The 22,728-nt window shown below is 63.1% G+C and overlaps 3 protein-coding genes across 6 annotated transcripts; 1 reads left to right on the top strand and 2 right to left on the bottom strand.

Annotated features, from left to right (window-relative positions):
* The first annotated feature begins 11 nt into the window (after positions 1-11).
* Positions 12-13,237, top strand: CLCN2 (chloride voltage-gated channel 2). 3 transcript variants are annotated; one of them, XM_017810845.1, is made up of 24 exons: positions 12-115; positions 5,358-5,502; positions 5,982-6,113; positions 6,228-6,356; positions 6,879-7,012; positions 7,098-7,175; positions 7,285-7,363; positions 7,959-8,084; positions 8,152-8,236; positions 8,352-8,453; positions 8,538-8,622; positions 8,700-8,855; positions 9,228-9,297; positions 9,471-9,581; positions 9,835-10,048; positions 10,146-10,279; positions 10,398-10,549; positions 10,633-10,738; positions 10,807-10,880; positions 11,414-11,464; positions 11,956-11,994; positions 12,209-12,313; positions 12,389-12,475; positions 12,557-13,237. In XM_017810845.1, the coding sequence occupies exons 2-24, from the start codon at positions 5,358-5,360 to the stop codon at positions 12,761-12,763; spliced, it is 2,601 nt and encodes an 866-aa protein (XP_017666334.1). In that variant the 5' UTR covers positions 12-115; the 3' UTR covers positions 12,764-13,237. The 3 variants fall into 3 exon arrangements, with proteins under 3 accessions (XP_017666334.1, XP_017666332.1, XP_017666333.1); XM_017810843.1 differs by lacking the exon at positions 12-115 and adding an exon at positions 661-744; XM_017810844.1 differs by lacking the exons at positions 12-115; positions 11,414-11,464 and adding an exon at positions 661-744.
* Positions 13,238-13,378: 141 nt separating this feature from the next.
* LOC108495125 (heat shock protein beta-7-like) lies at positions 13,379-15,205 on the bottom strand. The gene is made up of 3 exons (XM_017810447.1): positions 15,064-15,205; positions 14,106-14,257; positions 13,379-13,567 (listed from the first exon to the last, which is right to left on the bottom strand). The coding sequence occupies exons 1-3, from the start codon at positions 15,203-15,205 to the stop codon at positions 13,379-13,381; spliced, it is 483 nt and encodes a 160-aa protein (XP_017665936.1).
* A 261-nt stretch (positions 15,206-15,466) lies between these two features.
* FAM131A (family with sequence similarity 131 member A) lies at positions 15,467-21,379 on the bottom strand. 2 transcript variants are annotated; one of them, XM_017810488.1, is made up of 6 exons: positions 21,287-21,379; positions 19,545-19,669; positions 18,592-18,685; positions 18,184-18,366; positions 17,835-17,963; positions 15,467-17,475 (listed from the first exon to the last, which is right to left on the bottom strand). In XM_017810488.1, exons 1-6 carry the CDS (start codon positions 21,315-21,317, stop codon positions 17,030-17,032), a joined length of 1,008 nt encoding a protein of 335 aa, XP_017665977.1. In that variant the 5' UTR covers positions 21,318-21,379; the 3' UTR covers positions 15,467-17,029. The 2 variants fall into 2 exon arrangements, with proteins under 2 accessions (XP_017665977.1, XP_017665978.1); XM_017810489.1 differs by lacking the exon at positions 21,287-21,379 and adding an exon at positions 20,092-20,563.
* Between the last annotated feature and the right edge of the window lie 1,349 nt (positions 21,380-22,728).

Genomic DNA, 22,728 nt, shown 5'->3' on the forward strand with positions numbered 1-22,728 from the left:
GTGTGCCCCTCTGGAGAGGACTGAGCTGCTGCTGCCCAGTGGGTTCGGCAAGGAAGAACAGAGCCCACCTCCCTTCCTGGGGGCTGACAGTCCCGGGACGCTAAGCAGCACCACGGTAAGGACAAGCTCCCTGCCAGCTTTGGGATGGTGAGTCCCCACAGACCTCAGGCACTCTGCCCCCCAGATCTGTCCCCCAGCCAGGCATGGACATGAGCCTGGCAGTGACTATCTGCAGAGCCCCAGCATGGTCCTCCCACATCCCACTGGGGAGAACCCACAGGGGACCAGTGCCCAGCCCCACACCAGCCACTTGTACCCCTGGGAAGAGGGAACAACGTGTCCCTGGGGGAAGCTGGACCCGTGTTCGTCCCACACCAGCTTTTACCCTCACCTGCACCCACTGGCAGTCCACGGGTGCAATCCTGGACAGAGCCCACGGGTGGAAGGGGCCCCGCAGCAGGACAGAGTTCCCGGTTGGGCATCCCCGGACCCAACCCGGGCGCTGCCGGTGCCGGTACCGGGCACAGCCGGTGCCGGGCGCTGCCGGCGGAGGCGGAGCGCGGCCGATCCCTCCCCCGGGCAGTGCCCCGGGCCCGCCCCGCACGGTTCGGGAGGAGCCGCCGCCGCCGCGGGCACCGGCAGCGGCACCGGCACCGGGACGGCGCGGAGCGGGGCGGCGGCAGCAGCGGCATCATGGCCTCGGAGAGCGAGGCGCAGCGGGCGCTGCAGTATGAGCAGACCTTGGTGAGTACTGGGGGCGCCGGGGGGCACCGGGCACCGCTGTGGCGCGGGGCGTGACGGGGCACGACGGGGCGTCTGGGATATTTGGGGGTATAGGGGTGCTGCGCTGCTCAGGGCGGCAGAGCTCCGCGGTGCCCTGTTTGGGGTGCTGTCTCCAGTTTGGGGTGTCACGCACAGTTCCCCCAGCGGTGCAGGAGCCCAACTGATCACTAACCCCCAGCGCAGGACTTTCGCACGCACCTCACCACCCCCCGCCAAAACCCCTCATCACTGGGGAAGGCTGCCCACCCTGTGGGGGCTCCCAGAGGCACCGCCCGGGCACCCCTCACCCCCCTGCACTGCATGTCCCCGGCCCTCTGCCCCCAAGATAACGTATCTCCTCTGCCTGCAACCTTAGCCCCATGTTTACAACTTCTTTTCCTCCGGGGCCTCCCCACTGGCACCAGGATGCCCTGTTGTCCTGAGCTGCCCTCTTTCTCTGCTGTGCCCCCAGTCCCTCCACTGCCCACAGACATTACAGGCAAAGGTGCTCTTCTCTGGCCTCTGCTTGGGATGGTGCCCAAGGCAGATGGTACTTTGCCCTGGCAAAAGCATTCAGAGAGGCAGCAACAGGAAGGTGGGCAGAGAAGCAGAGACTGAGTGGCCACGGAGTTCCCATGCCCACAGCTGCCCAAGTATGCTGAGAGCCTGAGCCAGTTTCTGTGAGCAGGGCTGGCCCTGCTGAGCCTTGCCCACCTGGCATGGGAACACAGGGCAGCGTCAGGGCACTGCTGTGCTGTGCACCCTCTGTATTGCCTTTCCAAGCACCCAAACCCCTTGTCTGATGGTGCCTCTCAGTGCCCAACCCAAGCTGCCCCTTCCCCGCTGCTGTCAGGTGGCTGTGGGACACTGGCCCACTGTGGGAGCCCCAACTGTGCCAGCATCTCCACAACCTTATTGGCCCCACGGTCCTTCCCAGCAGGGCTGGGCTAAGGAGCAGTCAGGGGCAGGAGCAGGGGTGTGCAGGGGTGAGCTGTGGGAGTGCCTCTGCCCACTGCTAGCCCCAGACTGCCCCCCTCGGCGCCCTGGTCACGGTGAGTGAGCAGAGAGGCCAGCCCAGCTGGGCATCACGGGGTGGAGGAGCCTGCGGGCAGCGCATGAGGGGAGAGGCACGCTGGGCTGGCATCAGGACAGTCAGGCACAGCACCAGCAGACTTTGCCCTTCTTTTATTCAGGCAGGGTAGCACCCATGCCCAGAGTGCCCATCCCCATGGCCTCTGGGCTCAGTGAGGCTCATGAAATTGCCTGGGGCACATGGGTGAGGCTGCGTGTGGGCTCCTGTCCCATAGCCTCACACCTGGATTTTGGGAGCTGCCTGGGCACGTGTTGGGCAGGAGGGGTGCCCAGCCTTGCCCAGTACATCTGCGCCACAACTAGCTTCTGCCAGCACCTGCCAGGAGGGTCAGGATCCAGGTGGAGCCTGGCATGGGCTGGTCGGAGCCAGACAGCCCTGGGGACAGCTCTTGCTGCCCGTGCCCACAGCCAAGCCATCACAGCCAGGCTGCAGAGTTGTGCACAGCCATGCCCAAAGAGCCCCATCCCAACCCCACGTCCTTATCCCCACCGGATTTCACCAGCCCTGGGCTGCTATGGCCATGGCCCTCGGGGCCCCAGCCCTAAAGGTCTTCCCCGGCAATGGCATCCCTCCCTGGGCTTCCCACACAGGGCAGGTGTCTGCGGGAACCCCTGGCATGCCAAGGGTGATGGAGTACATGTCAGCTCCCATGCCCCCCACATGCCAGGCTGGAAGCAAAGGGCCCCTGGGGTGGGGGGATTAAGCTTGACAAACTGCCCTTGTTCCTTGTCGAGCTGCTCAGGGCGATTAGAGCCCGGCTAAGACGGGCAGCGTGACACACACTCCCCGGCCTCTGCCTGCCCACTGCCAGCCCTGAGGAGGCCCCCAACCCCATCACCTTTAAATATCCCCCCCTACAGGAAATGTGGGGGAAAAGGTTGGCTGGCATTAGCCATGTGGAGGTGGGCACTGCTGCCAGGCAAGGTCAGTGCTATGGGACAGGGTGGCACGGGGACATGGCAGCACCAGATGCCAGTCCCTGCCCCAGGCACAGCATCACCCAGGCATAGTGGGCACCGCAGGCTGGCAATGCCCAGGGGGCTGTGGCACAGCCAGTGCCCAGAGCACAGGAGCCTGGGACTGACATAGCGCCCTTGGCCCATTCCCGTGTCCCCGAGTGCCCCCCGCCAGCCCCCCCTGTGCCCGCTCTCTGCCCGCCCAGCACTGTGATTGTTCAGCTGCTTCGCGGCGGAGGCCGGAGTCCCGGGGCTGTTTGTGTTTCAAAAGGCCTTTGTGGAAAAATAACCCAAGCAGAGGAGGAGGAGGAGGAAGAAGGAGAGAGCCCACCATGGGCCTTCCTGGCCATGCCAGGGCTGTGGGCACAGCAGCTGTGGCTGCTCAGAACCCCTGGGGGTCCCATGTCCTGCCTGTGGGGCATGGCATGGCATGCCCCATGCCTGCACGGGGCAGAGGGGTGGCAGAGGGTGACAGGTGGCAACAGGGTGGCACAGCCCCTTTGTTTTCATCCCTGTTGTTGCAAGTGGGGTTGGCTGTGAAGTGAGGCAGAGCAGGGAGCAAATCCCACCACCCTTAAACAAGCTAGACCGCCCAGGACTGGGCATCCCATCGCATGCCCCAACACCCGGGGGGCAGCGTGGCAGACCCTGGCGCAGTCCCAGGAGGTGGGCACAGAGCCAGTTTGGGGGCACTAAGCTTGGGGGTGCTCCCATCTCATCTGGGGCTGGCTGTGGGTCAGCAGTGGGGCTGGGGGAGGCGGGAGCTTGGCAAGGGGACAACACTCCTGGGGTGCTGGCCCATTTCGTCTTCCAGAGCAAACAAGCTTCGCCCAAGGGGAGCCTTTGAAAGCAAGACCCCATGCACGGCCAGGGTCTTCCTCTGGCAGCCAATGCTGGATTTGGCCCCTCGAGGTGGCTGTGCTTTCCCCCCAGCACTTTTCCACAGGGCAAGGAGCCACTGAGCCCATGCTGAGCTGGAGTTTGGGGGAAAATCCATGCCAGGAGAGGGTCAGCAATGGAAATGAATGTAGTCTCCTCTCCCCACCGACATCCCTACCCTCCCTCCCACTGCTGAGCACAACCTGGGTATTAGGCAGCAGAGAATCCACCTGGCGCCGCTCTGGCTGCTTTCTGCTCCCTACCCAAGCGACCTGGGCAGGAGCGATGTCCCGTGAGAAGTGCATCTTCGCGCTGTCCCCACAGGGAGCTGGCACGTGCCAGCAGGCCAAGAGGCCATGAACGGGACCCAGGCATCCAGGGCAGGCACTGCCACCATCAGCCGGGGCTGGGCTGCCCACGTGCCAAGCACAGTGCCCACCCGTGGTGTTGCCCCTCCACCGGGCGCCGGCACGGGCCATGCCGGGAAGGAGGGCGGCTGCGTCCTGGCTGGGCAGCCACGCGCTGCCCTGGCACAGCACGGCGGGTGGGCACGCCATCAGCATGGGGCTCACGTTGTCCCGACGTGGGAGCCTGGCAGGGCCTCTGCAGCCCTGAAGCCTCCCTTTGTGCCGGGCCAACCTCTGGCGCTTGGCATTCAGGTCGTGCCGGGGGGAGTGAGGCAGAAACCAAGCAACCGAGTCCTTGGCAGTGCCTGCCAGTGCGGGACAAATGCCCCTGGCTCAGTGGGGAGGACGGGCACAAAGAGCTCCTGGCCTGCACAGGGGGCACTGCCAGGGCCACCCCCCTGCCAGGACCAGGCCACGTGCCACAGCCAGGCAGGATGCACCCAAGGAGCAGGGAAGGTGACCCCTATGTGGGCACAGAGCCACTTGTACCCCCTTTCTCCCTAATCTCCCTCCTCACAACCCAGGGACTGCCCTGGGCCTGATGCTGTGCCTCCCTCTTTTCTGGAACTGGGCGTACACCCTCTCTCCCACTGTCCTCCCGCCTCCCTGCTGCCAGCTGAGACCAGCCAGCTCATGTCACATGTGATCTGCTGAGGCTATCTCCAGGGGGGTATCCCAGCCCTGCTCTTAGCAAATTTGGGGTGTGGTGCCTGCAGGGCGCCAGCACAACCCCAGTATCAGCCCTCAGAGAGTCTCCTGGCCAAGCTGGCCATGCTCCCATCACTGGAGGCCCTTCCACACCCTTCACCAGCCCAGCCTGGTGCCTGCAGGGCGCCAGCACAACCCCAGTATCAGCCCTCAGAGAGTCTCCTGGCCAAGCTGGCCATGCTCCCATCACTGGAGGCCCTTCCCCACCCTTCACCAGCCCAGCCTGGTGCCTGGGGCACCTGGGCAGGGCCGGGGACTGGTACCAACATTTCAGCTGCTTGCTTTGGGCACATGGGGAAAACGCCATCGATCCACACACACCTTATCCACCTGGCTCCTTCCCACACCCTGCCGGGCAGGCAGGCACTCCCACAGGCACCACCGCCCCTTTGCCTGGGGGTGCCATGGCTGCTTGTTTCCTCACCTGGCACCTCCGGTGTTGGGAGGCCATGCCAGTGTGCCCACTGCTCCCTTGACTCAGTTTCCCCACTTGGGTGCAGGAGCTGGGGTGCCAGCCCCCCATGACACCCCTCTCTACTCCTTCTCTCCCAGATGTATGGACGTTACACTCAGGACTTGGGCACCTTTGCCAAGGATGAGGCAGCCCGGCTGCGGCTGCAGGAGGGGGACACCCCTCGACCCCGCCGGCCCTCCGAGCTGCTGGAGTACACCCAGGGCCGCTGTGCCCCTTGTCGCGGTAAGGGTCACCGGGATAAGACACACAGCAGGTGGACACAGGTGGGCACAGCCCCACAGCAGCACAGTCTGGACACAGCTGCCCACCCTGCCACAGTGGTGGCGGGTAGAGTTTCTCTGGCTGTCATGGGACACCGGCGCCGAGGACAATGCCACCTGCCCGCCGGGCAGTGGGGACACAATGGCCTAAAATAGCCAGGCACGCCGCAGGGACTGGGGGCCCCCAGCCCCTCTGCCTGGGGCCGTGCCAGGGGGGGCCGTGCTGGAGGGAGGTGCGTGCCTGGCAGTGCTGTGAGTGGCTGTGCACAGCCAGCTGGCTGTGGTGGCTGGGCACAGGGGTGCTCCTGCACCGGACAGTACCAGCGGTGCTGGATCGGTGCTGCCAGTTGTGAGCATTTCTGTCGCTGCCAGCCTGGCCCCACCACCCTGGTGTGCCCACCCCTGAGGCACCCGGCCCTGAGCCTGCCTTTGTGTCTGCAGTCTGTGCCTTGCAGTGCCAGCGGTTCCTCATCTCCAAGGTGGGCGAGGACTGGGTCTTCCTCATCCTGCTGGGGCTGGTCATGGCACTGGTCAGCTGGGCCATGGACTTTGCCATTGCCACCTGCCTCCAAGGTAAGCGGGCACCAGTGGGCTCCTGGGGCCAGGGCAGGGCAGGGGGTGGCCATGCCTCGGGGCCATGCCATGTCCTGTGCCACCCATGACCCACCTGGCCGGTTGTTCCCACAGCTCAGAAGTGGATGTATGGGGGCCTGGACACCAACGTGCTGCTGCAGTACATGGCCTGGGTCACCTACCCTACTGTGCTCATCACTTTCTCAGCCGGTTTCACCCAGATCCTCGCCCCCCAGGCCGTGGGTAAGGCACTGGGGGGCTGCCTGCACCCTAACAGGGTGTCTACTCCCTGGGGCTGTGCACTGGGGGTCTCCCTGGGAGTCCTGGGGGTCTTTCTAGGGCTATGGGCTGGTCTTCAGAGGGTCTCCTTGGGGGCTATGATTTGGTTGTCATCCTGAGCTATGGAGTTGGGGTCTTCCGAGGGGGATGAGGTTGTCTTCAGAGAGTCTCCTGTGAGTTAAGGGATGGATGTCCTCCTGGGCTATGAGGCAAGCAGTCTTGGGGGTCTTCCTAGGGCTAAGATCTGATCTTCAGGGTGTATCCCGGGGGCTATGAGATTGGGGTCCACATAGGGCTATGGCTTGAGCTGTCCCTACACTGTAATGGGGCTGCCAACTCTGCTGTGGAGAGAGGTGTCTCTGGGGTCTCCCTGTAGCAGTGGGGTGTAGCAGAGCATCAAGGATTACCCCCCAGAAATGTGGGGCAGAGTCTCCCCACTGTCCCCCACTTTATGGCGGGGGGTCAAGGCTGTCTCTATGCTGCCAGGCTCAGGCATCCCCGAGATGAAGACCATCCTGCGGGGCGTTGTGCTGAAGGAGTACCTCACCCTCAAGACCTTTGTGGCCAAGGTGATCGGGCTGACATGTGCCCTGGGCAGCGGCATGCCCCTGGGCAAGGAGGTGAGGGCAGTGCCTGAGGCAGGGTGGGCAGGGGGCCAGGAGGGGGGTGAGGCCACTGTCCTCATTCCCTCTGTTGTCCTCACAGGGTCCCTTTGTCCACATCGCCAGCATGTGTGCAGCCCTGCTCAGCCGCTTCCTCTCCCTCTTCGGGGGCTTCTACGAGGTGAGCAAGGCAGGCTGACCCCAGGAGGGCTTAAACCCGTGCCCCCCAGCAGGTTTGGCAGTGACAGAGGTACGGAGGTAGTGTCCACTCACCCCTGTCTCCGCTGCAGAATGAGGCAAGGAACATTGAAATGCTGGCAGCCGCCTGCGCCGTCGGTGTCGGCTGCTGTTTCGCCGCCCCCATTGGAGGTAGGGTCAGCCTGGCCCCGCCCACACTCCCCTCACCTCCCACATGGGCACCAGGGTCCACTTGGCAAGGCAAGCAGGACCCCCAGGACAGCTGGCATGGGAGAGGACAGTGCCTTTCAGCGGGGAGGAGGATGGGAGGAGTGGGCACCATCCTCCCAGAGGTGTAACATCTGCTCTTGTCCTCTCCCCTACTGCCCTGCACTCCAGGGAGCTCCCCACTCCAGCCCCGCTGAGCCCTACCCGTAGGTTGGTGATGTGTCTAACTCTTTCCTTGCCCTTTGCCTGCTGCACTGCCCCATCTGTCTCTCTGTCCATCTGTATGCACCCCACCCCACTCCAATGCCACCCTTCATGTTGCTGCCCACACCCCTGTGCTACCCTCTCGCTCTTGTAGACTGATGCTGTGCCATGTCCAGCTGGGACTGGCTGTGTGCTTTGCCAGGGAAACTCTTGAACTGCCCCGTAGTGTGTCTGTGGGGCCAGCCAGACCTCCATGGGCTGTGCACAAGCATGGACTCGGGGTGGGAAGCATGCCAGGCACTGGGGGCCTGCCTGGGTTTCGCCACCTCCCTTGTGCACTTACCCCCAATGCCAGGTGTCCTCTTCAGCATTGAGGTCACCTCCACCTTCTTCGCCGTCCGCAACTACTGGCGTGGCTTCTTAGCTGCCACCTTCAGTGCCTTCATCTTCCGTGTCCTCGCTGTCTGGAACAAGGATGAAGGTACCTCTGGCAGGGGGGGGGCATAGGGGTCCCCTACCCAGCCCTGCTGATCCACATCATCCCCCAGAGACAATCACGGCACTGTTCAAAACCCGCTTCCGTCTCGACTTCCCCTTCGACCTGCAGGAGCTGCCTGCCTTCGCTGTCATCGGGTGAGTGCAGCCATCCCAGCACCCATCCCATGGCTCTGGGGGTGGCAGTGACAGTGCTGGTGGTGCTGGTGGTGGCAGCAGGACACATGGGCGCTCACCCCTTGGCTCTGCCCAGGATCGCCAGCGGCTTCGGGGGCGCGCTCTTCGTCTACCTCAACCGCAAAATTGTGCAGTTCATGCGTCGTCAGAAGACCATCAACCGCTTCCTCATGAAGAAGTAGGTGACCAGGGGTCCCTAGCAGTGGGGTGGTGCGGCTGAGGCTGCACCAAAGTCACTCCCTGCCCTGTGCCACCCTGCCAGGCGCCTGCTCTTCCCTGCCCTGGTGACACTGATCATCTCCACGCTGACCTTCCCACCTGGCTTTGGACAGTTCATGGCTGGCCAGGTACCCAATGTGGAGTGACACACTGGTCCCCACCCCAGGGCCACCAGCAGCCCTAGCTGACCCCTGCCCATTAACAGCTCACCCAGAAGGACACCCTAGTGACGCTCTTTGACAACCAGACGTGGGCCAAGCAGGGGCTCAGTGATGAGTTCGAATACTTGGGCATCCTGGAGGCCTGGCGCCATCCCCGCTCCAACGTCTTCGTCACCCTTGTCGTCTTTATCCTCATGAAGGTGGGTGCCTCCTGCTCCAGTCAGCCCCAAGGTACCGCCAGGAATTTATGGAGAGGAGCTCCTGGATGCCACCAGGAAGGTGCTGGATGGTTGCCAGCAAGGTGGCACCAGAAGCCACTGGGTGGCTGCTCCCAGAGGCCACCAAGGTGTTGACTGGGTGGTGTTGACACACTATCAAAGACATCTTGGCTGGGAACCACCAAGGTGCCACCTGGGAGGAGCTGGCAGGGTGCCCCTGGCAGGAGCCCATGCCCATGGCAGGGTGTGGTGCCCATGTGCTGCTCCACAGCAGCCAGCTGCGGGTCACAGCAAGGGCAGGAGGCACTGCTGGGGCAGGGAGGACAACTAATGTCTATCTGCATCCCCCCACAGTTCTGGATGTCAGCCCTGGCCACCACCATCCCAGTGCCCTGTGGAGCCTTCATGCCTGTCTTTGTCATTGGTGAGACCCTGTACCTTGTGTGGGCATGGCGGGAGGAGGGAGCCACTGCCAGCTCATACTAGGCACCTCAGGAGTCCTCAGGTGTTCCCTCCCCTGGGCAGAGGAGAGGGCATGAGGCTGGGTCAAGTGCCAGGAGAGCCCTGTGCCTGATCCCAGCCCCTCTCTGTGAGCAGGGGCAGCCTTCGGGCGCCTGGTGGGGGAGAGCATGGCAGCCTGGTTCCCTGATGGCATCCACACAGAGAGCAATACCTACCGCATTGTGCCAGGGGGCTACGCCGTGGTGGGTAAGCACTGGGCTGGAACGGGGACACCATGGTGGGCATCACCTGGAGATGCTCCAAAGGAGCCGGTGGGTTCCCCAGGGCTGATGTGCTGACCTCAGGAACTGAGAGTGATACCACCACTGGGGATGTCCCTGGGAGGTCCCAAGGGCTCCAGGTGTGGCAGATGACCTAGAGGGGGGGAAACCAGGGTGGGGACCCAGCCTGGCGGGCAACACCTGACAGCCACCCCTGTGTCTCCTGGGGGCGGCTACAGGGGCAGCTGCACTGTCGGGTGCTGTCACCCACACGGTGTCCACGGCCGTCATCGTCTTCGAGCTGACGGGGCAGATCTCGCACATCCTGCCCGTCATGATTGCTGTCATCCTGGCCAACGCCGTGGCTCAGAGCCTCCAGCCCTCCCTCTACGACAGCATCATCCGCATCAAGAAGCTGCCCTACCTCCCTGAGCTGGGCTGGGGCCACCACGAGTGAGTGTCTGACCCATGTCCCATCCCCAAGCCCCTCACCAGGCACAAGGGGAGGGGGTTGCATCACTCTGAGACCACCATTACCCTCCCTGGCCAGGAAATACAACGTGCGGGTGGAAGACATCATGGTGCGGGACATCCGCTACGTCACCCTCAACTGCAGGTACCGGGACCTGCAGCAGGTCCTGCACAGCACCAAGATGAAGAACCTGCCACTAGTGGAGTCAGCCGGTGAGACACAGGCAGGGGCTCTGTCGGTGCCCACCCCAACCATGGGACATGCCAGGTTGGTGGGTGGGTGGCAAAGGGGACATCAAAAGTCAGTGCTGCCCCTTGCTTCCTCTGGCAGAATCTATGATCCTGCTGGGCTCCATCGAGCGGGCACAGGTGGGGGCCCTGCTCAGCAACCAGCTCAGCCCGCAGCGCCGGCTCCTGACCTTGCGGCAGAAGGTGCTGTCCGAGGATGGGCACCGGCTCTCCGATTCCAGCATCCGCTTCCAGGTGAGGGGCACAGCCCCCTCAGGGGATGTCCAGTCACAGGGTGCCCCCCGCTGCCATCTCCCCACCACCCCTTCCCTTCCCAGATCAGCACAGAGGCCTCCTCAGGCACCCCTGCCCGCCCTGCCCTCCGCAAGCCCCTGAAGCCGGCACTGAAGCGGGTGCCCAGCAGCCCTGCTGACAGCCCCCCTGGTGAGTCTGCATGCAGCACACCCCGGCCCCCCCATGTCCCCCCACTGACACCCCCTCCTCACCCACAGCTGGCGCCACCGACCACACTGGCATCGCCCTCAAGAGCCTCTTCTGTGCCAACTCCGCCGCAGAGCCCACTGAGGTGAGATCCTGGCCCTACCCAGCCCTGCCTGGCCCTCTCCAGGTCTGCCCATCCCTGTCCGGCCCTGCCTGGCCCTGCCCAGCCCTGCCTAGCCCTTTCCAGCCCTATTCTTTTCTCATCCCTTTCCAATCCTGCACAACCCTGCTTGTCCCTTCCCATTCCTTTCCATCATTCCCAATCCCCACCCATTCCTTCCTGGCACCTTCCGTTCCCTGCCCATTTCTGCCTATCCCTGCCCCTCCTCACCCATCCCTGCCTGTCCCATCCCTTCCCTGCCAATGCCTGCCCATCCCTTCCCATCCCATCCATGCCCATCTCTCCCCATTCTAGCCCATCCCTACCTGTCCCTGCCCATCCCATCCCATCCCATCCCATCCCATCCCATACCTGCCCATCCCTGCCCATACCTGCCCATCTCTCCCCATCCAAGCCCATCCCATCACATCACATCCCACTCCATCCCACCTCATTCCATCCCATCCTACTCCACTCCACACCCTGTCCTAACTCCGCTATCTCTCCCACGGTGCCAGGCCCAGGGCACAGCCTATCACAAGGCCAAACGCGTCCGCATTTCCATTGTGGTAAGCTGCAGCCAATCACAGCCTGGGCACAGCTCCTCTCAGCCAATCAGAGCCTAGCATGGGTTCTCTGAACCAATCAGATTATGTCTGGCCAATAAAATCAGGCCTGTGTCTGTGCAGCCAATCCTGGACAGCTACAATTCTGTTCAGCCAATCAGTTCCAAACCTTCCTGGCCAATCAGGACATGGAGCCTCTCAGCCAGTCAGGGCTGTGGGACCTGCCCCATTTTGCTCAGCCAATCATGACACCCCTTGCATTTTCTCCACCAATCAATCATGAGCTTGGCTTGTCCAATCTGGGCCAATCAGGGTGTGACCAATGTCCTGTCAACCAATCACATTACCTGACCTGCTCTGCCCCAACCTGCCCACGTGCTGCCTGCACCCTGCCTGCATGTGCTGCCTGTATCCTGCCCATACCCTGCCTGCAGCCAGCATGCAGGCGCACTGCCTGCTGCCCTCTGCGCTGCTCCAACATGCCTCTCTTGCAGGAGGAGATGATCCTGGGTGACAAGATGACCCCAGCAGAGGTGAGGGGGTGGGCAGGGGTGGGTAGGACCCTACCTGCCCACAGGGACTCCGGAGATCCCAAGGGGTTGCCAAGGCGTGAGGTGGGCAGGGGAGGTGGGGGTGGATGAAACAGATTTCTCCATAACACCAAGTGTGGGGAGGATGAGGGGGCCCTTGCTGGCACCTGGGGGGAAGCCATGCCCCTAATCCTGCCCAATGGCACACCCCTCCCAGATCCTGGAGTGGGAAGAGCAGCAACTGGACCAGCTGGTGGACTTTAGCAGCGCCAAGATTGACCCTGCACCCTTCCAGCTGGTGGAGCACACCTCACTACACAAGGTGCGCCCACACCCCACCCCAGACCCCCACCCACACCCGCCCTGACCACCAACTCAGCACCTGCTCCTCCTGCAGACCCACACCATCTTCTCGCTGCTGGGCTTGGACCACGCGTTTGTCACCAGCATCGGGCGCCTGGTGGGCATGGTGTCCCTCAAGGAGGTGAGCAGGGGGGGTGGCAGACTTGGAAGGGCACAGAGCAGAACCTGGAACTGTTTGCCCACGTTTTTGGGGTACCCACAGCTGCGCAAAGCCATTGAGGGCTCAGTGACGGCCAAGGGGGTGAAGGTGCGCCCACCACTCGCCAGCTTTCGCGACAGCACCGCCAGCACCAGCGACGCCGACACCACAGCCCTGCGCCAGCTCTGGGACCGCCACCAGCACCACCCCATGCCCCGTGAGGCCAGTCCTGGGGGCGATGATGATGATGACACTCCCAAGGGCCAGTGAGTCCCTTGAGGTCCCACCTGTGTCACCAGAAGCTGCAGGGGCCCCTGGCAGGTGCCAGGGAATGCCTACCCTGTGCCCACTCACACCAGGCTCAGCACAGGAGTGAGCACCCTCAATCCAGTGCCGCTGCCCCCTCCCTGTGCTGGGGATAGGTTGGGTGCCCCCCCCACCTGCCCCTGCTCCCCAACTACCTGCCAGCTCTTGGGGCTTCCCACTTTGCTACCTCTGCACTTTCCGAAGCCCCCGGTGCCCCCTGGAAGGGCCACTGTCCCTACCCCTCCATGGGCACCACAGTGTCCCTGCTTGGGGTAGCCCAGGGAGGCAGAGGGGCATCAGATCAGGATGCCTGCAGGGACAGGGGTGGGCACTGCCCCCTGTCCTCAGCGCCTCCTAGCCTGGGAATGGGGAGTCCTGCCGCCTGTCTGCTGGGCACCCCTCCCCCTGTAAATACAGAGATTTTTATATTAATTTAATAAAAGGACTTTATAAACAGAGCCAGAGCACTGAGGAGCTGAGGGTATGGAGAGGCACAGCCAGTGAGCACCAGCTGAGCCTCACCACAGCGCCGGGGTTGGGATCACTTGGGGCAACGAGCCTTTCATTGCCCAGTGCCGCTCACAGCGTGGCCTCGCTGCGGTACAGCAGCGGAGGGGGCTGGCCAGGGCGGGCACCGGCACGGCGCCGGGCTGTGATGACCAGAGTGCCGGCTTCAGTGAGGGTGCAGCTCACCGACAGCGGGTCCGTGTCCTCTGGCAGCTGGCACTTGTGGGTGAAGGTATCACAGACAGTGCCATCCTCAGCCACCTGTGGGAAGGCAGCACCGGTGCAGTGGAATACGGCGTGGCATGGTGGTACACAGCACATCCCCAGTTAAACCCAGTGCTACTAATGGGGCAACTGCCAGTCACCCTGGCTCCAGCAGGAAGCTCAACAGGGCAGTTCCCAGTGACTCGGGGACAATTCCCAATTACCCCATTGCCAGCAGGGAGCAGCTACCAGTTGCCCGAGTCTTGTGAGGTGATTTCCAACTACTCCAGTGTCAGCAGGGACTGTTCCCAATTGCCCACCTTCAGCAGAGAATGCAGTGGAGCAGGAGTTCCCAGTTGCCCCATTCTCGGTGAGGACAGTTCCCAGTTACCCCACTACACGAGAGGTGCAGTAGAGCAGGAGCTACCTGTTGTCCCATCACTAGGGCACAGGTCCCATTTATTACCCCAGTGCCAGTAGGGGCCATTCCTCAGTTACCACCCCATCCCCCCACCCACAGGAGAGGGGTGTCATGGGGCAGGATCCCCACTGTACCATGGCCAAGAGGGGATGCTGCCCCCTCGGTGTGCCTCACCTTTTCTGCCTGGATGGAGACATGGCAGTTGGAAGTGGTCACCACAATGTCAGGGGGCTCAAACTGGCTGACGTCGGCCACCACTTGGTAGGTGTCACCCTGGGCACGCACCCAGGTGCCCAGGCTGCAGGGGTACATGGCACCTGGGGACTCTGCGGGCATTGGAGGGCTAATGGGCATGGGGACACAGTGCCCGGGGATGGGAGGCTGTGGGAGAGTCTGGTGACACTGGGAAAGGGAGTGCTGGGGGTAGCAGCACCAGTGGGAGTTTGGGGACACTGAAGGTGCTGAGGTAGTTGCAGGGGGAATTGGTATTCCGGAGTAGGGGGGTACTGGGTGATCTGGTGTGGTCCGGGGGTAGAATAAGGAAATGGGGGGTCTGGATGAGGGTAGTGGTAGGGTCTGGGGGCACTGGACAACCTGCAGACAGCAGGAAAATAGCACAAGAAGCTAAAAACACTGGTGATGACCAGGAAAGTCTGGAGGCAGCAGGCTGGTGGGGAAGAGGGCACTGGAGTTACTGGGGGTGTACAAGAAAGGGGGGGTTGGCTAACAGGGAACATCAAGGGGTCTGGGGCACAGAGGAGCTGAGGACATAAGGGCAGCCGGGATGGTTGGGGTGGACTGGAAAAGGCTATGAGTAGTTCTGGGGACACTGGGAGGCTCAGAATTGTCTGGGGAGAGGGTAGCAGGGAGCATAGTGGTCCTGGGGACAGCCAGGACACTGGAGGTACTGGGGACTTACAGGGAGAGCAAAAAGCACCTGGGGGGGATGAGGGTTGGGTAACAGTCCAGATAGCCACAGGGCACCTGGGTGGCAGTCAGGGTTCCCCTTCCAGCCTTCCCAGTCCGTGCAGGGGGGACAGTCCCACTCTGTGCCCAAGCACAGGGCAGCTGGATAACCCTTAGAGGGACCCTCCCCAGGGTAGCAGGGCCCCCCACTCCCCATCCCTGGTACCTGGATACCCAAACACCTCATGTGCCCGTGGCCCAAAGGGTCCATGCCGCCGTTCGCCCTCGAAGCGGGGTTCACCATGGCCCTGCCCATAGGCACTGATGAGCTCGGCATGGTACGCCGCGGCTGAGCTGAGCGATGCCATGGCGCCTGCTGCCCGCACCCCCCAGAGCCCTGCCCTGGGGAGGGTCCAGCCGCCCGCCAGACACCACTGCCAGATGCCCATAATTAGGCACCCTGTCCCTAGGAATGCGAGATAAGGGACGATGCCTGATGCCTCCGTCACCCTGTGGGGCCGCGGAGGGGGATACATCACTGCCACCACTGGCCTGCCACTCCTCTGGCCCCCCGGGGAGGAGGTGCCCCCACCTGCAAGAAGAGGTTCCCGGCGCAGCGCTCGCTCGCACAATTGACTTTATTCAAGACCTGGCAGGATAGAGGAGGGGGTGCCACGGTGTGGACACCCACAGGTACCGCCGCAGCGGGGTGGGGGGGCTCAGGCAGCCCCACAGATATGCACATGCGTGCACATGCCCATGCGCTCCCAGGTGTGCACATGCACACACACACAGAGCAAAGCCCCCCACCCACCTGCAGGCACCCCAGACTCACCATCCCATCCTATCCCTGTACCCTGGGGAGCATCTGCTGCCCTCGGGAGGGAATGGCAGCGGGTGGCAAGGAGCCCATTGGCACGGCATCAGGCCTGCCAGCCCCTGCAGCCCCTCATAGTTTGGCGATGGAGGGGTGGAGTTGGGGGGCAGTCCCACAGTGGGCACCCCAAGGCAGGGAGGGAGAAGAGGGGCTGTGCCCAGCAAAGGCTTGTGGGGGTGCTGGGGGTGCACAGGAGCAGGGGTGCAGCAGGTGCTTGGGGCACCCTGGGATGAGAGGCCAGGGGACCACGGCCAGGCTGGGTGAGGAGCAGCATGCAGGGGGAGAGTGGCCCTACAAGAACACGTGCCATGCGGGAAGGGGCGTGCAAGCGTTGGCAAAAACTGGCATTCCTCCCCCAAACCACGTGCCTGGAACCCCTGGCATGGGCTTGCAGGGCCCCCGAGGTGGGGGTGCCACTCCCAGCCAGGACGGGGTGGGGCTGGTCGCCCTTCATGTAGGCACTTGGTTCCCTGCTAGTGGTGAGTGACCTGGGGACAGGGACATCAGTCCCACTGCCTACCCCCTCTCTCCACCCAGCATTGCCTCACAGCAGATTTGGGGAGCCCTGGCTGGGCTGAGCCCCTTGCTGAAGGGCTGGCTTGGGGCTGCTGTCCTGGTGATCCAAAGCCACCATTCTGAGTGTCCATGCCCACCTGGCCCTGCAGTCTTCCTGTGCCAGCCCCATGCATGTACAAAAGTATAGAAAGTCCCAGCACCACTCCCAGAACACCCAGCACCCCCACAGCATCTCTCTGGCAGCCCCATGTACCGAGGCAGCAGTTCACAGTTTAAAACTCGGTCTGATAAAAGCTGGCCAGGGAGAGAGGAGAAAAGCCCCTCCCACCCCAAATGGCCACCACCATCCTGGCTCAGGGTGGTGGGGGCACCACGGGATGCTCAGAGAGTTTCAGCCATGCCAGTGGTGGGGGGGTGGGGGCCTGTGCCCAAAAGGGGAGCCCAGGGTGGTTTGGGGGAAAACATGCGAACAGTCAGCCCCACTTATTTAGTCTTGTTAGTTTTGGGGGTCACATCTGGGCATCAGGGTGGGGGACGGACCCCCCGAGCCCTTCCCTGCGCCTCTTCCCTGCTCTCATGCAAAAATCCAGGAGGGCAACGATGTGGCCAAGCAGGGCCAGGGCACAGTGGGGGCACACTGGCTGGGGGGGCTGCAGTGGTCCCCCGAGCCCCTCCTGCGCCCGGATAGCGAGGGGGAGCAGCAGCAGGGCCCGTCCCTTGCCCAGTATGGGGTCTGGCCAGAGGGCTTCGGTAGGGGGACTGGGCCCCCACCAGGAGAGGCAGGGCACCCTGGGGGGCGTCAGGGCTCTTCAGCGTCCTCCTCCTCCTCCAGCGATGCCACCCCAGAGGAGGCGACATCGGAGACTTTCCGGCGCAGAGGGAAGTCCTTGCTCAGCACCACCTCATCCTCCGCGGGCGAGAGGCAGGCTTCGGCGTAGGACACGGAGTAGAGGGAGTCCTGGCACCGGAGCCGTGCCAGGCCCCGCAAGGCACTTTGGCTGGCTGGGGGTGGCAGCTTGGGCAGCAGCAGGTCCTCGCCCCCCAGGGAGCCCAGTAGTTTGGCAGTGAGTTCGGAGGGGGACACCATCTCCAGGCTGCAGAGGCTGGAGCAGAGAGTCTCAGGGGAGAGGGTGTGCGAGGAGTCGCTCTCGGGCTCGCAGGAGCCGTGCCGCACACCCAGCTGGCACAGGTGGCCCTGCAGCAGGTCTCGCAGCAGCGCACTGGCGGGCATCGTGCCAGACAGCTCTGTGGAGAACCAGGACACTGGGTCAGTCCAGGGCTGAGGGCACCATGGATGTCAGCTGCCCCCTCCACTGTGCCCAGCAGGTTGGGAGCACTCCCATGACCCCTTTGCCCACAAATTGCTGCATGCACTGTTAACCACCAAAGGAAAAGCAAAACATGCTCTGGCACCAGGGAGGGTGTCACGTTGAAGGGCTTCCCCATCCCTGGCATGGGCACTGTTTGCCATGATGCCAGGCAGGAGCACTGCCCTGTGTAGAGATGGCCAGGCTGGGGAATGTGCCAGGCAGCTCCTTCAACCCTCAGTGGTGGGACACCCACAGTGGCAGCAGGGCCACTTGCCTGCTCCCCATGGCACTTACCGGTGGCCTGGGAGCTCTCTGTGGAGGGCAAGAAGTCCTCGTCATAGGACTCGTCATTGGAGTCGTCCCCATCCACCGAGGACCAGGCTCGCAGCTTGGCCTCAGCGATGGCAAACTGCTCTGCCACCCCTGGCACAGGACAGGCACAGGTCAAATGCATGCAGGGAGGTGCCCCCAAATCCCCCTGCCCCAGCACCTCTATGCCCCCAGTGGATGGATGGATGGATGGATGGATGGATGGATGGATGGATGGATGGATGGATGGATGGATGGGGACAACCTGTCCCACCACCCGTGCCCTCGGCCACAGTGAGGACCATGCCCACCGGTCATGCCCCACGGTGCCCACCGGCAGCAAATCGCGCCTCCTGCTCGCCCTCGCTCAGGTGGCAGTAGGAGCTGAAGGCGCTCTCCAGGGCAGCAGGTGACTCCACTGGCTTACACCAGCCCTTCCACTCGATGAGGTGGGCCACGCGGCCCTGCGCCATGGCTGTCGGCTTCGTCACGTGCTCCTTCACCACTTGCGAGATGCCTACGGGATGCGTCCCCATGTCAGCACCCCAAGTGTCCCTCACAGAGCTCATTGCCCTGGGATCCAGAACCCCCCACCTCCAGCCCCTGAGACCTGGCAATCCCATGCCCTCCTCTTGGGCACCAGGGACCCCTTGAGCCGCCCAAACTCCACAGGGTTGACCTCCACGCCCTCCCCAGGAGGCCCAGACCACTCATCTCAGGAGAGCCCCTTGCCCAGACTCACCGTGCAGTGAGGAGCGGGCCAGGGCAGCAATCTCCTGGATGGTCAGCGCGCGCCGCGACTTGGGCAGCATCTCGACAGTGTCCTCAACATTGACCTGCCAGAGTGAGCAGCAGTGTCACAGACCCTGGCACCACTCCTCTTCTGTGAGCCCCATGCTCTAGGAATTGGTCTCAACCTCACTTGGTGTCCACCCCAAGGAGCCTGGGGTGTAACATATGCACACGTTATAGACATACATGTGTGCAGAGGGGTGGCCACAGTCCCTGCATGCAGGGCAGTGGATATACTCACCTGTGCCTGGGTGCACTCTCCCACACTGTACAGCCATGATCTGACACTGTGTGCACATGCACTGCGCACACTCACACCTGCACTCTTACCTGTGCACACACAGATGTGCTCAGTGCACACACACTGGCACTTGTCCACTCAGGTAAACACATGTACACACAGACAAGCAAATGTGAGTGAGACGGGGGCACACCCTCACTGTGCACACATGTGAACTTGCTGTACACGCAAGTGCACCTGCACACTTGTGTGCCCACACATGTGTGTGCCCTGTGCTACTTGGTGCCACTGACTCCCCAGCTTGTGCACATGCACGTGCAAGGCCAGCATAGGCGGATTCCCCAGCACCCACTCCCTGGCAGCACACACACTACGCCAGGACATCCCGCTGCGTGTCCCCATTGCTATCTCGGCCATGCCAGGCCCTGAGCCCATGGCCACGGGGGAAGCGATGTGGGATTTGGAGGCGCGCAACAAATTGCATTGCCATGGCAACGAGGCACCGTGGACTGATTTCTCCCAGGATACAGCCCGGCTCATGGCTGACGTCAGAGCAGCCTCGAGCTGCTGCGAGATGGCAGGGCCATGGCCAGGACGGGTGCCCCACCATGGGGTACCAGCACACAGATACCCCAGCCGGGCATGTCTGGGCTCAGTGGTACCTGGAGGAAGTCCTGGCTGTCGAAGGAGGCCTGGCGCACCAGTCGGGGCAGTGGGCGGGCAGCACTCAGTGGTGACAGTGCCTTCACCTCCTTCCACTCCACACAGAGCGTCGTGTCCACGGCCACTGCAGGAAGAGCCGGGGCCAACCTCAGCACCTCTGTCCCACCAGCAGCCCCCTCAACCCCCCACCCTGCAGTAGCAGCTTCTTGCCTAGTCTGAGACCAGACACAACTCGTTGCTGCAGCACCAGTGACTCATGCCCGGGCAACTCTTCCACCTGTGTCAGCGGTAACGCAGGGCCCCAACCTGGCACTGGGGACCAGGCGCCTGTCCGAGTTTGGCAGCTGCTTCAGCAGGGATGGGGCAGCTGGACCAGGCTTGGGGGCATGGACCGGGCCAGGGGCTGGGTGTGTGGAGGAAGGCAGCACCGGGCCATGCCTGCGGGGGGCTGGTGCACCTCCACTGTCTCCAAAACCCCCCTCTCCAATTCCCCATCTCTGGGGCAGGAAGGAAAGAAGCAAGAAGGAATAGGGGCAATAAACATACCCATCCTTCACTCCAACAGCATGACCTCCTGGCAGTGGCACCCCAACTGGATGACTGCTCACACCCTCGGGCACTGACTCCCAAGCACTTGGCCCAGGGAGAGGGTCTCCTATCACTGCAGCCCCCTGGACAGGCCAGTCCCAAAGGGGATGGGGTGTCCCTGAAGAGCCTAATTTCCACTGCACCGAGGTGGGCCTGGCTGACGTAAACCAGCCATGAAGCGGGATATAGGGGGGGCAAGCAGTGTTCCCTCCCACCCACATCTGAGGGTAGACCCTGGCTCCTAAAGAAACTGCTGATAGGATCGCTCCCACTCCCAGCTGTGGGCAGGGGCACCCTGTGGTGACGTTCCAGCATCAACAACTCTACCCCCTTAGCAACAACACCCCCAGAGCCCCGCTGGCACGTCTGCAACACCCTCGACACTGTCCTAGCCCCCACCGACCCAGCTCCCAGAACACCCTCAGATCACACCCACAACCTCCATCACCTCCATCCCTCCTGCAACACCCCCAAGACATCTGCAGCACCCCCTTTGCACCCCACACACTGCAGCACACCCCTGCCAGCCCCCATAGCCCATCCAATAGCCCCCCAAACACCTCTATCTCTCTCATAGCACCCCTGTAACCTCCCAGGACTCTGACCAGCACCCTAATCCCCCAAGCCCCTTGCACCCCCACCAGCACCTCCAGAGCAGCAGCCCAGCCCCTCTAATCCCCCAAACCACTACACATCCTCATGTCCCTGTACCTCCCCGCACTCCCTGGACCACCCAGCTGCCCCAGAGCAGCACCCCGAGCTCTCAAACCCCCACCCATCTATAGTCCCCATCACCCTATATGTACCCAAGTCCCCCAGAGCCCTCAAGTTCTCTGCACCCTCACCATACTTAGATACCCCAATTCTCTGTGTATTCCCCCCACCTCCATAACTCTCCATATCCCACAGCCCCCAACCCCCATACACCACCACTCCATCCCTTAGACCCCCCTCAGCTCCCCTATGGAAGCCCCGTGCTCTCCACCTTCCCATATCCCCCAGCCCTGGTAGCCTCTGACACCCTCATTCCAGCCCCTCCACCGTCCCCAGCAGCCCCCGCACACACCCCCTTTCCATCCCCAAAACACCGTCCATACTCTAGGACCCTCAAACCCCTCAAGCCCCCGGTCCCATCCCGGTGCCGCTCACCCACCGATGGTGGTTTTGGAGCCGATGCAGCCCATGCTCCCGGGGGGGGCCCGGTGCGGGCACTACCGCCGGCTCCGCGCCGCCCGCATCGCCCCCCGGCCGCATGGGCGGCCCCGGGCAGCGCCCGCGCCCCGCCGGAGCCGCTGCCGGGCCGGGCCGGGTCGCGGTACCGGAGCCCCGAGCGATGCCGGAGCCCCGGGCGATGTCTGCGCCGGGCCGGGAAGCAGCACGTCCAGAGACGTCACTGCTGGGGGAGGAAGAGGAGGGAGAGGGGGAGGCGGGAGGAAGAGGAGGAGGATGGGAGAAGAGGAGGATGCGCGGGAGGAAGGCTGAGAAAGAGGAGGCGGAGGGGGCTGAAGGATAAGGGAGAGGAAGGAAGGGGAGAACGGGGGAGAGGGAGGTCGAGAGGAAGAGGAGGAAGGGGAGATGAGGAGAGAGAGAGGAGAAGGGGGGATGAAGGCAGCCGGGGAGGATGAAGGAAGAGGGGGGCTGAAGGAAGAGGAAGAGGGGGATGGAGGAAGAGGAGGGGGGCGCGGGGAGGAGGAGGAGGATGGACTAAGGAAGAGGAGGGGGCTGAGGAGGAGGAGAGGAAGGCCAGGCACCGAGGAGAGCACCGTGCCAGCACCGCGGACAGCGCTGCCCCGCCTGGCCCCGGGCCCCCGTGCACCCCCCGGGGGGTACAAGGGGCTGGGACCCTGCAGCAACAGGGCACCCCTCAGCCCCAGGCCCGCCCACGGAATGGGTGATGTGGCCCTGCCTCCCCCTACCCTCCCCCGAAGGGCAGTTGATGCTGGAGAGAGCACAGCCGATGGCAGGGGGTCCTGGGTCAGGAACAGGTGGGTGCAGGCTTAAGGACATCACATCCGATAGCATCACAGAAACGTCCCCTGCAGGAGATCCAGGCCAGGTGCTAAGGGTCAGGCTGAGGGGTTAACCTACAGCCAAAGATGTGTTCATTCTGAAACCTACTGATGGCAATTAATGCTGCAGTACCTTTTGCCTGGCACAGGAGGACATTGCCAGGGTGCTGCCCTCCCTTTGGCAAGCAGGTTACCCAAAATCGCTGAAAGGGCTCCCTCGTTACTCACTCACTCCCAGTCAGGGGGAGCTCCTGGCCAGTCCCCGGCCCCAGGCCTTTCCCTGCCAACTGCTTCCCAGCATCAGTGCTGCCAGGGCTGCAGCTCAGACAGATCAGCCTCTAATCTGGGGAACAGCCTCTGGTTAATTATTCTGTACCCTCTGGGCCACGGCCAGGGTGACTCAGCAAGAGGCAGCCCAAGGCAGCAAAGACCAGCCTCTGTCCCCAACAGGGACACCCCACAGGGTACCTCCAGCAGGGCCCAGCTTTGCCCCATCTCCACTCCAACTGCAAGACAAGGCAGGAGGGGGCTGAGAGAAAAATGTCCTCCCACATGGGAAAGTGTAGGGGGAATCTGGCACACATCT

The sequence above is a fragment of the Lepidothrix coronata genome, unplaced genomic scaffold (genome assembly GCF_001604755.1).
Source record: "Lepidothrix coronata isolate B3197 unplaced genomic scaffold, Lepidothrix_coronata-1.0 Scaffold29, whole genome shotgun sequence".
NCBI classification, from domain to species: domain Eukaryota; kingdom Metazoa; phylum Chordata; class Aves; order Passeriformes; family Pipridae; genus Lepidothrix; species Lepidothrix coronata.

What these genes read in the sequence shown, in the direction of transcription:
- LOC108495125 (XM_017810447.1), bottom strand. Translation starts at nt 15,205, where the DNA reads ATGGCATCGCTCAGCTCAGCCGCGGCGTACCATGCCGAGCTCATCAGT. An exon ending in TGAGGTGTTTGGGTATCCAG is followed by an intron (nt 14,258 to 15,063) that starts GTACCAGGGATG and finishes CAATGCCCGCAG; the next exon opens with AGTCCCCAGGTGCCATGTAC. An exon ending in TCTCCATCCAGGCAGAAAAG is followed by an intron (nt 13,568 to 14,105) that starts GTGAGGCACACC and finishes GCCTTCCCACAG; the next exon opens with GTGGCTGAGGATGGCACTGT.
- FAM131A (XM_017810488.1), bottom strand. Translation starts at nt 21,317, where the DNA reads ATGGGCTGCATCGGCTCCAAAACCACCATCG. An exon ending in CGGCTCCAAAACCACCATCG is followed by an intron (nt 19,670 to 21,286) that starts GTGGGTGAGCGG and finishes CTCTTCCTGCAG; the next exon opens with TGGCCGTGGACACGACGCTC. An exon ending in AGAGAGCTCCCAGGCCACCG is followed by an intron (nt 17,476 to 17,834) that starts GTAAGTGCCATG and finishes GGTTCTCCACAG; the next exon opens with AGCTGTCTGGCACGATGCCC.
- CLCN2 (XM_017810843.1), top strand. Translation starts at nt 694, where the DNA reads ATGGCCTCGGAGAGCGAGGCGCAGCGGGCGCTGCAGTATGAGCAGACC. An exon ending in AACCGCTTCCTCATGAAGAA is followed by an intron (nt 8,454 to 8,537) that starts GTAGGTGACCAG and finishes CCACCCTGCCAG; the next exon opens with GCGCCTGCTCTTCCCTGCCC. An exon ending in GCCACTAGTGGAGTCAGCCG is followed by an intron (nt 10,280 to 10,397) that starts GTGAGACACAGG and finishes TTCCTCTGGCAG; the next exon opens with AATCTATGATCCTGCTGGGC.